Here is a 17,349-nt window from a genome sequence, read left to right on the forward strand (position 1 = left end):
TATGGTACGAATACTCGAAAACTGTTTCAATCTTTGGAAAATTGCTGAGTTTTAGAAACGATCTATCCGTGCACGTTTCAAGTAAATCTGACAATAAACTGATATCAATATTTCGAAGAAATCCTTATCTTTCAGTCGCAAAATTGAAAGTCGAACTTGTCCTAACGAAGTATATACAATTTGCACGCGTGTCTATAATGTGCTACCAAAATTCGCGCGGAAATCATTTGAAATTTACATTTGCAGTAGGTACGACCGAAACCGAAACGTTTACGTCGAATAGATTACGACGCGTTTTTTTTTTTTTTTGTAAATTTGACAGTAGTCGAGATTTTAGTCCCAAACGAGCGAGGACAATCGAAAATTCCTTTAATGTACCATGGAAAAGTATGATACGTACTAATATCGAAAAGATCTCTGTCCGACCGTGAAAAGGCTTACAGAAGATAACTATAGTAGTACTTATCGATATCGCTTCTTCTACCTCAAGAATAAAAAGAAATATAGTACAATACCGATGGATACTCGAATCTATGCGTTATACGACAGGTTGAGTACTTTTGGACCTTACCGGATGTGTAATTAGAAACGGAAATAGTTGAAAATACTCACATATGATGGCCTGTACTTTAGCCTTATCTAACGCAGGTTTCACCGGTCTTTCGGTAGCAGTTCCAGCACGGCTCCATCGTTGCCCTGTAACCGAGCAGGTGGCCAATTCGGTGGGGCTGAACAAAATTGCTGCCAGACCGCGTGTCAATTTTCTGTAATCACTCCATTTCACAGCCCTCAGTTGTTCCTCGCAAACTGCTATTCCTTCTCCCAAGTGCACCTACCAATGACAATACATACGTGTTCGTGAAAAATTGGTACTTCCAATCGTTCGAGAAACGTGCATCTAATCGAACGAGCAAACGATTGATAATCGACGAATGAATGACGAGCCGGTTTGGCGAACGATGAATTTAAACGAAAATCGAAAACGATCGATACGGAGTTCGAAACGATATCGTGTGAAAACGTGGAAGGGTGTAAGAAAAAGAGATAAGAAATTTACCACGCCATCTGAAGAGGATTCCTCGAATCCACGGAAAGCAGGCATCGCAGCAGGAGGTGTAGTCCTCATGTCTAAGGGTAGCCATTCACTCCTCGAGGGCGAGTTACCCTGCACGGATGGAGATCCATGTTTTCCACCTTTCGTTCCAAGTCGCGGCCTGCCGCGACGTACCCTTCGACCTGGACAAGTTGTATCATACGATTTATGTTTCGGTTCTTTTCCATTCTCCTTTCACACATTCTACCTTTATAAATACAGAGATATCGGTCAACGTGATCGCAACAACATCAAACCAAGTTCACCAGTATTGAATTCTTTCACCGATACTTCAACGAATCAACGTTCAGACAATAGGACACTTGATTTTTCGTACTCGAAATCATTCGAGGGTCGCACAATCGTACGTGTATCATTGTATTCGTCTTGAGATTCGCTGTAACATCGCAGCAAGACAAATATGTAATTGATACACTTGAAACCTCGAGAGAAGAGATCTCTCAATCGTAACATTTGCCTTTAAAAGATAAATGTTTCCTTTCACGTTTCTTCCTATCATTGCAAGAGTAACAGAAATATGTAAGATGTTCGAGTTAAATGGAACATTATACATATATATATATATATATATATTTATTTATTTATTTATTTATTTGTACTCTTTTGTTCGACAATATTCTCGAAAACTTCATTCGTAATTTTTGCTCATAATGGGGTAAAGTAATTCTCGAACTTTCGAAACGAAAAATCGAGTCCACGAAATTCCCTGTATTTTGCGATGGGAATTGCACAAATCGATGTCCACGGTAAATTCAATTTCGAACTGTGACCCGACCACGTGTGAAATGCCCGACAAAAAAAGTGAATACGATACACCCAGAGTGAACGAAACGGAGCAAGAGCAACGAGGTAACATTTTACATTGTAACTTTGCGAATTGTATTATCAATGAATTGTAGTGAATTCCCTGATAAAAATGAGTCCAAACACAATCTTATTCAAAGGCACGCGTATCCACGGATTAGAAAATTGTTTCATTTAACGCGTAACTAAAAATAATCTGAATAAGGTCGTGTTTTCGTGATTTTCAAAATACGAAGATTGTATGTTTCGTTAACACTGCGGCGCACGATAAATAACAATAGTGAAGTATAGTAGTTGCGATAAAGAACAATGGTGAAGATAATAGTAGTAGAACCGCCTTGAATCCGAGGGAAAACTGAACCTTCACTTCGGTGTGAGTTTTACTGTATATCAAATGGATCGTATAAAAACGAAAGTCTATTAAGGTAAATAAACAAAAACTATGATAGATATGACTCCGTTTCAATTGCCGCGGGTAAAGATTTAATTATCCAAGAAGTATTGCAATCTACTTCGATATTACTTTTAATCGAATCGTGATAAATGTTTCGACACATCGTGCTCATTTGATAAATAGTGCCCACTTAAAAATCTTATTTAAAACTAAAAGTAATTAATTTAAATTAGTGTTATAAATATATCATTAATTATATCTACTTTATTCAACTTGTTTGCAAAACTTTCCATTGATTCTTAAATAGAATTACGAATCCTTTTTAGATACGATTAGGTGAAGAGATACAAAAATTGTAAAGAAATTTTAATTGCAAGAAGAAGAAAGCTTCACAAGTTTAATCAAAGAGATATTTATCATTCTTAATTAAAAAGTAAAAGAAAGATGAAGGAATCAAGAGCGGAAAAACGTTCTCCTGTAATTATTTAAAAAATACGGTTGCAACTTGTAGTAGTACACTCTATGGACATTCTGATCCAATCGGTCGATCGATTACTACAAATTACAGAGTCGTTGTTGATGATATATCTCTTTTTCACTTTTTCACCGTAAATATATACTTTCAATGTGTTTGAAACAAATTTGTTCAACGTAAAATTTAAACAAAATTAATATAAACGAATTTAACGATCTAAAATATTTATGATATTTACCAAAATCTAAATGCAGAAAATTATTTTCAATCATTAATGTTTCACATAAACTTTCATACGAGTGGTAACCACTTTAATTTAAAATCTGAAAAAGAACATGTTGATTAGCATATTTTTCTAGCTAAATTTATAAACTATTTTATCAAAAATAAGTAATTAGTTTAAAAATAGATTAAAATGATTAAATTAACAAGCTGTTTGTTCTTGCGTAATAAGAAAGCACACTTATAAAATGAAAAATATATTACTATAAACATTATATAATATATAATAATCTATGAAGATAGAATTTCCTGTTCACTCATAAAAAGTAAATTAATTTATTTGACATTTTGTTCTTTTCTTTGAACAGAAAATTAAAACGACATTTTAAAAAAATTAAACTTAAAACTTGAATTTTGATTAAAGATAAAAGATTTTTCAGCAAAAAATTATAGTGAACTATATAATGCAGTTAACAAATCCTGTTATACGAATTTCTGATTAACCTCATGTCTGAATAAATTACTCTTCGCTAAACGAAGAATTGATAAAAATATGAACCATGAAATAAGAATATCGAGGTTGATGTACAAATCTGAATATTTTTATTCACTGATATCTTCGCGCTGACAATTAAAAAGTCGCATACAATTAACGTAAATTAAAACACTGATACGGATATATGAATTGGAAAACAGTAGAAACTGTTGTAAAGAAATTTATCGACACGTGTATTCGTATCAATGTTTTAATTTCGATAGTTACCTATGTTAAATATCTATTGTTAATTTCTCGAAACAGGCTTTCTTTCGTCAAGAAAAGTGTTTTTCTAAGTCTTGCTTATATGTATACTTTAAAAGGGGCCCGAAATGGTAGAAAATTGGAACGGAAATAGAAACACTTAATATCAGACTTACACAGATACTTAACTGATAAGTTTATTAACACTAATTTAGACTCCCAACTAAATAGCCTGCTTTGTAATTTATTAATTATTGAATAACCCTTTACGCGCAATATCATGTTACGCAGAAAAATGATCATTCTTTTTAATAAGAACCAATTACAAATTGGACTTTTAAAGCATCTTTCTATTCGATTTAAGGACAACTGGTAAGTAATTGTAATTTCCTTACGCAATTGCAAGCTAGTAAATTCTTGCAACAGAGGAAAATTTGAAACTTAAATTCGACAGTTTTTTACTATACATGATAAGTAACCTCATCGATAGATAAAATTCATTATCTCTGCAGTGAAACCTGCTACGAAGTACGATGATTTAACGTGAAATTATACCTCAAGTATTATTCTTTTCTTTTAGATTTAAATGTTTAAAAAATTATGATTTCACATAAAGAATAGTATAGTAGAATGATAAGAAAGAATTACACCGTCTTGTTTGAAAAGTTATTTCAAAGACGAGCGACATTTTTTTCTAAAACAAACTAATATTATTCGTACAATAGAAGAGATACCTATTAATCTAATTAATGAGAATCCTGAACAGAGTATTCGAAAAATATTTTAAACTAGATTTAGCAATGGTTTTGACATTTAATAATGTACACATGTATTACTATAAAATACAGAAGTTTTTCTAAACTTCTTATTAAATGTGACATAAAATATTTTTTCAATACTTCAAAAAATTATAAAAAGAAATACGGAATTCAATGTATAAACATATAACAACATAAAGTAGAAAGATTTCTAAAAATGTATTAAAACTGTAATTACTATCTGAATTTCAACATTGAAAGCAATCGTTATAAAGAAAATAAGTTGTTCAAAATGGATTCATTTTTGCATAAAAAGAACAATTTGAAAAATTTCACGACAATTCTACCGATAATTGAACATTTTTAATTTTAGCTTCGATGTTTAGAGTCATTTTACACGTATGTATAACCTGTTCGAGTTTCGTAAAGAAGATACTTACAATTAGAAGTGTCACAAATCGAATAAAGAAACCTAACCATTTATTTTTACAATTTTTAGCTTAAACAGTAGATCGAAGTATTGAATAAAATAGGAACTTAAAATAATACAAAACATTAAATATTTTATTACCATGAATGAAAATTCGCAAACAATTGAAATTCGTTCGGTGAAAGTATTATTCAATTCAATGACCGTTTATTAGTTAAATGCTTAATTAAGTATCGCGATAATACTTTTTCTTAGTCAACAAATCCACCAATTAAACGATTAATCAGTTAGCTACCCAATTTAAGAAGCGATCGGAAAAGGAACTCTGTTAAAAACCTTCTTAACCATTTTGCAGTCCTTACACTTAACATAATAATTTGCATAATCGATGATAATTTTTGGAGAAATTAATGTTTTTATCTTGAAAATAGATACTTAATTTTTGCAATCATGAAATCAATATTTTTGGAAAATAAATTGATCGAATTAATAAAAATTACATTCAATAATTTTTCATACATTGCTCTTTTCTTTTTGTCGTACAATATAGTTATCGCCATAATTATTTATTACTTACAATTCTGTGAAATACGAAACTTTTCCTTAACGATGTTTCATTGAACGTTTTTAATTGTTTAAGAATTATCTATAAAAATTTCGTCACACAAATTGTACATAAATCAGTTTAAAATAATAAAAAAGAGTAATATACATTTTTCTTTTTGTGATATCAAAACATGTTTCACAATAGACTGCAAAAGGTTTACAATGTTATCTTCCTTGTTTTATTGCGAATTTTAAACTGTACAGATAATTGCACATTTTAATTGTTTATCTAACTATTTACTAAAATTTTGTATTTTATAATTCTATGTTTCATTTATAATAAAACTAGTAACTAATACGTCACGTTTCATAATAACATAAACTCACTTGTTTTGCATATTTTGAATCGAACTGCATGTAAGCGGGTGAAAATAAGTTCTCTGGAGATACGATACAAGTGCGCAAAAGAATAATTGTCAATATAATTTGTTACTTATTTACTGTACATTAATATTTGTCACATATTCTAACCAAATTTATCTGAAATTAGTTTAACTAGTAGGTACTGTAGTAAAGATGATTAGATAAAAAACATTACATTCAAAAGCGAAACATATCTTTTTACTTCTAAACTAAAATATTATCCATTTACAAATCTATCTCTTTGCGTCAAGTTTAATTTTAAATGATAATATAGAAAGGAAACGTTCACCCATATAAGAAAATAAAAAGCAATTATCTGTCCAGAAATTCTTGTAATCGTAAGTACAAAATCTTATTTCCATTTCTTATTGTAGACATTAGTATTCTTTCACATAAGACAAACAAAAACAGAATAAAGAAAGCGATTATTCAGTCGTTTGTGTGAATAATTATGAATTATTATTATTATTATTATTATTGTGTATGTATGTAGTATTGTATTGTTGTGTTGTGCTGTGCTATGTTGCATTGTATTGTGTTGTGTTGTATTGTATTGTATTCTGTTGCATTGCGTTGCATTGCGTTACGTTGCGCTGCGTTGCGTTGCGTTGCGTTGCGTTGCGTTGCGTTGCGTTGCGTTGCGTTGCGTTGCGTTGCATTACGTTGCGTTGCGTTGCGTTGCGTTGCGTTGCGTTGCGTTGCGTTGCGTTGCGTTGCGTTGCGTTGCGTTGCGTTGCGTTGCGTTGCGTTGCGTTGCGTAGCGTTGCGTAGCGTTGCGTTGCGTTGCGTTGCGTTGCGTTGCGTTGCGTTGCGTAGCGTTGCGTTGCGTTGCGTTGCGTTGCGTTGCGTTGCGTTGCATTAACGTTGCGTTGCGTTGCATTATCGTTGCGTTGCGTTGCATTAACGTTGCGTTGCGTTGCATTAACGTTGCGTTGCGTTGCGTTGCATTAACGTTGCGTTGCGTTGCGTTGCGTTGCGTTGCGTTGCGTTGCGTTGCGTTGCGTTGCGTTGCGTTGCGTTGCGTTGCGTTGCGTTGCGTTGCGTTGCGTTGCGTTGCGTTGCGTTGCGTTGCGTTGCGTTGCGTTGCGTTGCGTTGCGTTGCGTTGCGTTGCGTTGCGTTGCGTTGTGTAGTGTAGTCTAGTGTATGTAGTGTATGCTATGAACTTGAGACAGTATACAATAATATGTCCTATTAAATAAGGTTACTTAGAGTAAAGCAAGAAAAATTTCTACGTCAGAAGCGAGAAAATTCGAAGAAAATACACTTGGTGTTTTCCCTTCTACACATATACATGCAAACTTTTGAGAAAATATGTCGAAAATTTCAATTCCGATTCCTTCTTTTCTCTTGTTAATGTTATTCATTCCTCGTAGAAATTTTAGAAATACTTTTAATACAAATTTGAGCGCCTTATGTATGGACTTTTATTTTGCGCAACTACAGGAAAATTAACTTCGTAGATTTTTTGCAAAAAAAATCTTTAAAGTATCTTAGACTTCGAAGTTTCACTTTTTAAAAATATTTTTCTAACTAATTATTGTATAGAGAATTTTTACATTATGTTTCACATTCTTTATTTTCATATCTTGCAGCTGAAATTTTGAAAAAATCCTACGAGATTATTCGCAGAAATTATTAACTAAACATGTTTTCACATATTTGAGCTGAATATTATTAATTTTCCAGTATTCTTTTTATCTTGCAAAAAACCTAGAAGTCTGGTTTACCTCCGAGCTTTCGGTAAAAATTCTACAATCTAATTCTTATGACTTTTCTATAAAAATTTTTGAATATACTACTTGTAATCCGTTGCAAAGATCTTCGGCTATGATATTTGCTTATAACTCACTTAACACTGAATTTTCAGTGTTTTTCAGATATTTGTTTGCAAGAAACATTGCAATCCTAATCTTCTTCAGATTCTCTGCAAAAATTCTACGTTGCAATGCTCTTAATTGTTCCACAAAAATAAAACGTTAGGCTACGGAGCTAATAAATTTTGCAGAAATTTTAAAAAACATTTTAATTTTTTTCTTTGCAGAAACCTTGACGGTTTAAGTTCATAATTTTTTATTTCCGCAAAAATTGTACTTTCTCCATTTAGCTCTTGTTTTAAAACATCCAGATATCAAAGCATTTCATTAATTGCAATCATAACGTTTCAAATGCTTCTTGCATAGATTGTAACTCGAAATTTTATCTTTCCTCTGTCTTTGAAATATCATGGACTCTAATTTTCTAAATATACGCATTTGCAACAAATTCTGAAGAACAATAGTCTCTATTTATTGTAGAGATATTTAGCTTCAATGATCGCAACTATTCTAAAATGGTTTTCAGATCCATTTTTTTGTAAGACATTTAAGAACATTATGAATACAATTATTCCAAATTGTTGCAAAAATGTCTAAAACAGTAGGTTCTCTATTGCTTTCCTTCTGCTGTATAGCACGGATTTTATTTAATTCGTTCAATTGGCCATCAAAAAGTCTGAAGTTCAATCTTCTCAATTCTTTGCGAAAAATACTGAAGAATAATGGTATCCATTTTTTGCAAAACTTTTTGTCCTTTGAAACTTGTATAAAACATTTGATAAATAATGTTCTACGACATTTCTTGCAAAAATTGCCAAGTTGAAATTCTAGTTTTAATTATAATTTCGAACGTACCATTGTTTGCAAAAAAAGGATTTTCCAAAATAGATTTGCAAAAAGTATTGCATTTTATCACCTTGGATTCTCGTTCGGTGAATTATTTCTCACTGAAATTAACAACCGGGGTCTTATTTAACGCAGAAAGCTATAATTTACAGCTTGATAATTTACGTTATTTTTAGATAAATATTAATAGATAAATATCTTACTAGTAGTGCTTACTTTATAGTAAAGTAATTCATATTGATTTCTAAAACGATACGCAAGCCGAAAATTCGTCGAAATAAATAAACACCACGCCGAAAATGATAATTAAGAAGAAATAATATTTACACGTTCGCCTCGAAATTACTCACAAAACTTGTCCAAATCATAATAAGGAATACGATTTTGGAAACGAAATTTCTTAATGTTAGTGGCAAGTCTTGACTACTAAAATCGACAATAATAATTTCTATTTAAATTAATAATCACGGGTGTCTCATTTCCAACTTTTTATGCGATTATCACCAAAACTACTGATTATATAAAGGAACGGTACCTGCGCATGGTTACACATTGTTCCAAATCTAAGCACTTCAGATAATTAGGTCTTCTCCTGGTTTTTATAAATGAGCCCCATATATTCATTTGTCTCTTACCTAAACGTACATAGACCATGCAACGATAAATCTAACATCTAATATGTGGATCATTCAAATTCATTAAATGGCCAGAAGACCTTCTTTAACATAGAAACCCGAAATCACAATTTTCAACGCCAATAAATTAATTAATTCTGCCCCGAATAATATTTCGTCTTCTTGAACCGGGCTTTCTGTTTTGTATCGCGGACTAAGGGTTCTTTGAACATTTTGTTCTACAGAAGACTGATAAGAAAAAATCGAAAGCTGTTAGACTCGGTGATGTTAGTGGAAATAATGAATGTCTCAAATAACTTTTACTGGTACATGTTATAAATAGAATATGGTCTCATTTAAGTGAAAAATATATATATATATATATATACATATAATTGACCTTGAAATCTCTAAAGTGCCTCCATCTGGTAAGAAAACCGTGTTGACCATTAAAACAAAATAAGTTTTATCTGAGACAGTTATTTAGATAACTAGTACTTTTGGAGATGATCACGTAGAGAAATAAAAGTGAAAGTTATTATATGTATACAGGGTGTTAAGAAACGTGTGGGACTTCTTTTTTCAGGATCAATTCCTTCTGAGAAAGGAAATCGAAATGTCGTTTCTCATTTTGCATGCTAAAGCTTCGTTACCGACATATGAACAATTAAAGTATAAAGTTTACAGGTATAACAGGTGAGCATTTATAGCACAGTCACACATAATATATGCACTCACACACGAAAAACATGGGTTCATAATGTTCACATGTCTGTAAAAACTTAAACTGTTTATATCTCGAAAACGAAGCCTCAAACTGTCAAATGGGAATGTACACTTTTAATTTATATGGGCATAAAGTACTAATTCTAACAAAAATTTAGGCCCGTATGTTCGACCCTAAAATTGAACACCCTGTATATATATGTAATCTAAACTTTATCACCTAAAATTTTTGCTTTACTTTCATTCTTTCAAAACAATATTTTTTACGCTGTTATTTGGTTTCGCTAGGAATATTTTGTAACGAATATTATAAGGTGCGAAAGAAGAGTGGTTAGGACAGTCATTGGCAGTCATCGGCAGTCTTTGAGAGTCATTGTTGGAAAATTGTCGAAACGTGTCGTGTCACGAAAGAACAGCGTAGTCAGCGTAGTCAGCGTAGTTAGCGTTGTTATTAATTGTGCGATTTGTTAATGTTTTGTTCCTACTACTATCTCATTCAATACACGTATATCCTAGAATTTTATTCACCCTTATTTTATAACCATCACTAACTAACTAAATAAAATTTCTACAATATTCTCAAAGCAATTTACGTAAAATGATAAATAAAGTTATTTAGAGTAAAGCTTTAATCTGTCCAACGACGAATTATTTTGTTTAAAGCAAATCGCAATTCAAAGTGATATTGATCCAATGACATCTATCAATTTTGTAACAATGTTGCTATGTTTTATCGTTGGAAAATTTTATTATGAATATTTAATTACAATTTTAGCGGTTGCTTTTATATTACAATGTTCAGAATAATTTAAGAAGTAAATATGCACGTATGTGTTCGTATATTTGAAAAACTTAAAATTCATCCTATATTGTAGGGAACAATTTTTTAGTAGCATCTAATGGCTCTAATGACCTATAATTCAAGATCATTTATGGTCAATGAAGGTCACACGTAAATGGAACTACAGAGATGATTTTTTCGCATAGTTATGGATTTGAAGTAATATAAATGAAATATAATAATAATGACAAGTTTGAAATGATTCTCATTTATGAACCGTCCATATCGTTTATCCACATGTATTTTAGAAAGTAAGAATGTTTATGAACACTCTAAAAAACCTTCAAATAGAGAAATCAAATTGAAAACAAACCAATTACAAATGAAAAAGAAGAGAATACTGCAGTTGGTTGAAAATCATATGTAGTAGATAAATTCGTTTACGCATGACTTTCATAATATTAAAAAATCCAATTAAATTGTAAGTCATTGAATCCGTTTGAAAAGTTTGGTATCTGTTTAATGTTTTCACCTACAATGAAAATGTTTTCATTGTACAATCCTCCCAATGAAACCGTATAACATTATAGAAAACATTTTTTTAGATACTGAAAGTAATGGAAACATACCAGGTGATAAAGTTAGATAGAAACACTGCTATATATCACTCGATAAATGAGTAGTAAATTTTTTTAATGTATAACAATTTCGTTATCATTCGACATCCCTTATCAATTTAATATTAATTGTGGATAATTAAGACAATTTATCACTTTCTTAGAAATACTGTGATATGAACATAGGCTATCAATTTGATTGAAAGTTATTCGATAGCAAAAATTTAATCAGTATACTTTTTCAATTTATGGAAAAGAATTCCAAAGTGAAATATTCGCGTTCAAAACATTTTGCAAAAGAATTATGCCACCGTTATCCAATTAATAATGTTTATTTTATTATTTAACGCGACATTAGTGTACTGATACCTTTAAGTATATGATTAATATCTAATTGCTTATTGATCACATAAGCAATTAATAGACACTAGTAATTTATACTTGAAGGCTTGTTATTCAATATTTCAGTTTCTTTTTGTTGTGTAAAGCTATTATAAAAATTGCACAGAATTAAAGCGTAAATTTGACATAGAAAACAAAAATGACAAAACATCACATTTGTAATTAAAATTTCACTCATTGATTTCTTTAAGTTAAATGCTAATCAATGGTTCGTGCTCGTGTTTAAACAATAAGTGAAAAAAAAAAAATGTTTAATTTTTTTAAAACACTGCATTAATACATCTCACGTACAAGTCTAACAAGTATGAGATAGCAGAAAATTACACGAAAATTACATATACCCCTATGGATTTTTAATACTGATGATCTAACTACGCTTACACTCGAAAGATTGCACTATCGATTACTGTATAGTTGGTGGAACAAGTATAGCGATCTACTTAAATCAGACTCGAGTAGTCCGTCAAGCAATATCCTAGTTTGGTGCAAGTAGCCACCAAATGTTTTTCCTTGAAAAAAAAAGCGTTGGCTACAAGACCGTACTTAATAGATTCGAAATAGGCTCAATTTTTATTTTTCTTGTCACGAAACCATGTTTTTTCATACTCTTAAGGAACATTTTTTCCTTTGCAATTCATATAGCAATACTGCTTGCTGCCCACAACGTATATTCGCGTTGCTACACTCGGACCCAGAAACTTCTAACGTCTAAAAGATTCTTCAAGATTAGCCATGAACTATCCTGCGTCATTGTACAGTCAAGGTCATTACCGTACAGTTTTTACAAGATTGCTATATCTGTTCCATGTACTACACCTTTACAGTTATAAAAATCACTATTAAAAATATAGTGAAATACTGGTCGTTTGTGTACCCTATCGAGTAAAAAATTCCTTAGACACAAGAATGATGTCAGACATAGATGTTTGAAGAAACAGGACGCGCGCGCGCGCAAGAGAGAGAGAGAGAGAGAGAGAGAGAGAGAGAGAGAGAGAGAGAGAACCAAACAACATGAGGTTAACTTGTAATACAATTTGCGAATTCTACGGTCGCAATTTCAGTGAAGTATATTTTGATAATATACTTTTCTTACTCGCGAAACTTGTTTTCGTCTAATACATTTTTGTCCTTTCGTTTAATATCACGTATTTTGAAAAATATTAAAATTATTTTTCTTCCTGCAGACGGTGTTAAAACATGAAAGGAAAATGTCTATTCGAATATAATCGTACTTGTTTCGTTTCCCAAGCAAAAGCTAAGATCGAAATTAACACACACCTTGCTTATAAATTATAAATATCTCATTTTTTTTTCTGCACAGAATGTTTGGTGAACACTTCGAACATGACAATCTTGTTTTCGATGTTGAGAAAAATATTCCCCGGTGAAAATGTAACAATTAAGAAACATAAATGTGATAAGGTAATTTTTCGCAACAAATAATAACGGATCTTATGCACTGCCTATTCCTTTCTTGTTTTTTACCACCCTGTAGAAGTTCTTGAAACTTATTAAAGTGTTTTGCAAAACTTTAATCTGACTAGATTTCATTCTTATGAGTAATAATAAAATCTAGTTTTCATTTCTTTGAAATGAAAAAACTAAAATGTTCCGAACGAGAAACCAACCTCCTCTTTCGATTAACCCTAATTCTAATTCTATAATTAATTACTAGCTCTCGAGTACACGAATTGCTGTAATGTACAATATATACAACAAATAAACAAATGCACTTCCCTTGAAAAAAAGAGGAAAATAGGAAAACAATATGGAATCTAGAATTTAATCGAAAACTTCATTCAAATGCATCTTATAAATAATTTAAATTGTCATATATGCTAAATAAATAACAATTAGAATGAATCGATTGATGAAAAATGGGAATGTCAATATCCGTAGCTACTCGTCGAATGTTTATTGTTATTCTTTCGTTTCTCTGACTGATTAATAAAAAGATAGTTGAATCGAAAATTAGAAAGTTTGTAGCTTTCAAATTGAAGTCTTCTATATTTTGTTGTATTAGATTCTCTCGATCATGGAAGCGTTCCAATCAGACACATTCTTTTATTTATTGACTTTCTATCTAACTCTCTTTAATCTATCGATTATAACGTCTAGACTTATTCTTGAAAGTTTTCGAATCTCCTATCTCGAATGTTTGTAATTTTTAATTCCACAATTTTTTAACGTCGAAACCTATTCGATCGAAATTAAATGAACATTTACCAATTAATCTGGCTACACGAGTGCACGCCGACGACGATCGAACGACAAAAGTGCAGCGCGACAAAAGTTCTTTAACTTAGACTTCTAACATAAGTCCTAATTACTAAATACCATTTAGTAATCTTAAAATACCACGTATTTCATGTTTACTGTTGAAACTTGACAAAGCGTTTTAACTTTCCAATTTTCAAATCGTCCACCGATTGAAAGAAACATAAAACAAAAAAGTGACGACGCTATAAATTCTGCGAAAAGGTGCTTTTTCCTCGCTTGAACGTTTTCTAAACAATGAATTTTTAACTTTTACTCTTGTTGTTAGACAGTTGATTATTCGGCGGTTTCGGCTGGAAAATGGAAAAACTGTATTTTCTATTTAAATGTTTCAATCAATCAATCAACTAATCGGCTGATCGGTATATCACTTTTAATGCCCAGCGAAAGATTGCAAGTTAGAAAAATGATTTCCCTGTAATTGTCTGCTTTGTTTCGGTTTCTTATGTTTTGAATCGCAGTTTTTGCGTTCATTTGCTTTATCCCATTTTATTTTTCTACGTTTGCGGCTCGCTGTTTGATTCTGGTTATGTGTGAGTGAGATATATGTATATGTATATGAATATCGACCTAAGGATCCACTCGTTCGATCAAATCTTAAATTCACAATCGTGTCAAAAATCAATAGAAATTTACTAATTTTTACTAGAGAACATTGAGAGTATTAAACTAATTGGCAACTTCTGAATGATAAGATTCAGATTATAAACAAATAATTTTTTTAATGTATCTAGGCGCATTGCTATGGAATTGTCCAATTTTATTAAATTCTAATAGGTTTAATAAAAGATATTGAGAAACAAATTCAAATCCTTCTTTCATAAAATTCAAATTTTTCTTCAATTTTTAATGAAGCAGATAAAATATGTCGATTAAATTTCGTCTTTTTTTTCTGTACAAGACGTGTTATGAAATACGAAAAAAAAATTAATTAAATTTGAAAATAATTTAATTAAATAATAAAATGATTTTTTAAGTATTCATACAATGAAATATCATTCCTAAAATGTAGACTCTCTAATTTCATATTAGCTTCTCTTATCAGTTTATTTCCTCCAATGGTAAAAATATGACAAAATATTGTTTCTGAAATCACCGATATTCTGAAATCACTTAATCGCAATTTTCAAGAAATTAAAATGAAGAAAATATTAATGAAACTTGAAATTGCAGTTTGAGATCGAGAGAAGATCCATAGACCGAGGTTTGCAACAGGCTGTCTGTACAACAATCTTAATAACATGATATGCAACATTTATATTCTAATCTTAGATTCAGTAAAAACTATGCGCTGGGCACGAAGCTCTCTGTTTCACGTGTTGAAAAAAAGAATAGAAAAATCCTCGGAAAAACTACGTAACGGTTAAACAAAAACCTGTTCACGTAGGAGACGAAAAAATTGGAATTAGTTTGTTTTCCCATCTCTTTCGTGATCAATGCGTGTAGCTTTTCTTTTTCAATTTGATTAGTCACAGTCGTTGCGACCCCGGCACTGTTGTAAAACGGTATGTAAATATACTTATTATAATAATATATAGCTGCATCTGTGATTTGATTGTAAATCGTGAGGTAAGGAGCCTGTGTGAGGGGCGCGATCAATTCGAAAAATATTTCGATTTTCCTCGAATACAGAGTCTGTACAAAAATTTTCAATAATTTTAAAACTATTCGAATCATGACATTATTCAGTTACAACTACGCCACTGATTCATATACCTTTATACAACACGAAAAATTATTAAATTGTTACGCCAGGAGTTTTAAGTGGAAATAATAATCAATGAATAAATAAATATTCAATAAATGTACAGATCGTATAAATGGAACGCAAGTGTGAATAATAATTTAAATAATAACCTGTATCATAATAGACGAGAATAATAATTATTTGAATGTATGTTAAATTATTGAAAATCTTAGACTCTGTATATCGCGAAAAATTTAACGAACACATCGCGCTCACAGAACTATTGTCATCTGTAAAATATAATATAAAAGATCCTGAGTTGTACTGTGTGGTACTATGGCTATGGAGTTCGGCAATGTCTGAGGTGGCTCTATCTTTTCTCTTCATACTTCCAAATAAATATATTACTTCAAAAAATTGTATCAGAAATAAATATCAAACAATTCCTAATTCACATTTTTCAATTGTTGATTATAATTGTAAGATTTTTAAGATACTGATAAACAAAATGTAATCCGCGTATAAAAATGTATGTGACCCACCTTTCCTACATATTTATCCAATGTTAACCAGTACCTTAAAATATTACTATTTTGTGCGCGTAAAAAATATTCTCACGAGTCAAAATACTTTTAACATAGGAATTACTTAGTAATGGATTACTGTAGATAATTAAAAAAAAAAAAAAAAAAAAAAACAGTGGGCAAATATTAAAGATTTTTGTTTCGTTCGAAATAAGTGAATCTATTTCGGAAAGAATTCATTAAAATTTGGAATAAACAAGTATGACTAATATCGTGACGATACTTAATAAATTATATTTATAAAATAATACTCTGTAACTGGAACATAAACACGTTAACATTCTTTTTTCTACGACTTCATATTATCGAAAATAAATTTAAACAAATTAGACTGATAGTAATACCTACTATTTATAATCAATTCCTTTCTAAGAAAAGACATAAACGAACTAAAAATACTTTATAACTGTATATAGTCAAAAAACACTGTCATTATCAAATTGAAAATGTAATAGTGGAAACATGAAAAAATAGTGTAATACATTACAGAAAATTTAAAATATAAAACGATTACTTTAAAAAAAAAAGAAAAAGAATCCATTAAAGAGAAAGTGACTTAATTGCGTTTAATATATTAGAGTTAAGGAAAGATTATTAATTCAGCTCTGAAATATCACATTAGAGCATTGTAAAAGAGTTCGTAAGAAAAGCCACCTCGGACATGAGCCTCTTATAATATATTAAGTTCAATCTGCGGTATCACGGTGGTTTCCCATCGATAACTGTCAATAATAAATCCTCTGTAAATCTGCTTGAGCTGTAAAATCGGTTGGCTGTCTATCGCACCGTTAAACTGCTACGTGGTGAAAAATATATTATAATATGTTCGTACGTCATCCTGGGAGTTTCTGTGCGTGTCACCCAGTCGTGTGACGTAATCAATAAAGTAAATATAATCCTCTGTAAGAATATAATATCGTTGTAAATATCTGTAGTTTATATAACACTGTATAGCATCAAATAAAACAACAAGTTATCCTGGCTCGCGGAATAATCAGTACGAGATGGGATGGCTGCTCCACTTGCGGCAATTGTTTGTAGTTTCTTTCATTTTTTGTTTAAGGAATACTCTCGTTTTTCCTTATGACGACGAAT

General features: G+C 31.0%; 1 protein-coding gene across 1 annotated transcript in view; it reads right to left on the reverse strand.

Annotated features, from left to right (window-relative positions):
- The window catches only part of LOC143153091 (uncharacterized), a 40,123-nt gene that overhangs the window by 13,697 nt on the left and 9,077 nt on the right, over window positions 1-17,349 (reverse strand). Inside the window, exons 6-7 of the mRNA XM_076323921.1 lie at window positions 1,058-1,236; window positions 613-832 (exon numbers count right to left, since the gene is read on the reverse strand). Of these exons, the coding sequence (XP_076180036.1) occupies window positions 613-832; window positions 1,058-1,236 (399 nt within the window). The remainder of the gene's footprint in view (window positions 1-612; window positions 833-1,057; window positions 1,237-17,349) is intronic.

This window comes from Ptiloglossa arizonensis, chromosome 12 (assembly GCF_051014685.1).
Source record: "Ptiloglossa arizonensis isolate GNS036 chromosome 12, iyPtiAriz1_principal, whole genome shotgun sequence".
In the NCBI taxonomy this organism is placed as follows: Eukaryota; Metazoa; Arthropoda; class Insecta; order Hymenoptera; family Colletidae; genus Ptiloglossa; species Ptiloglossa arizonensis.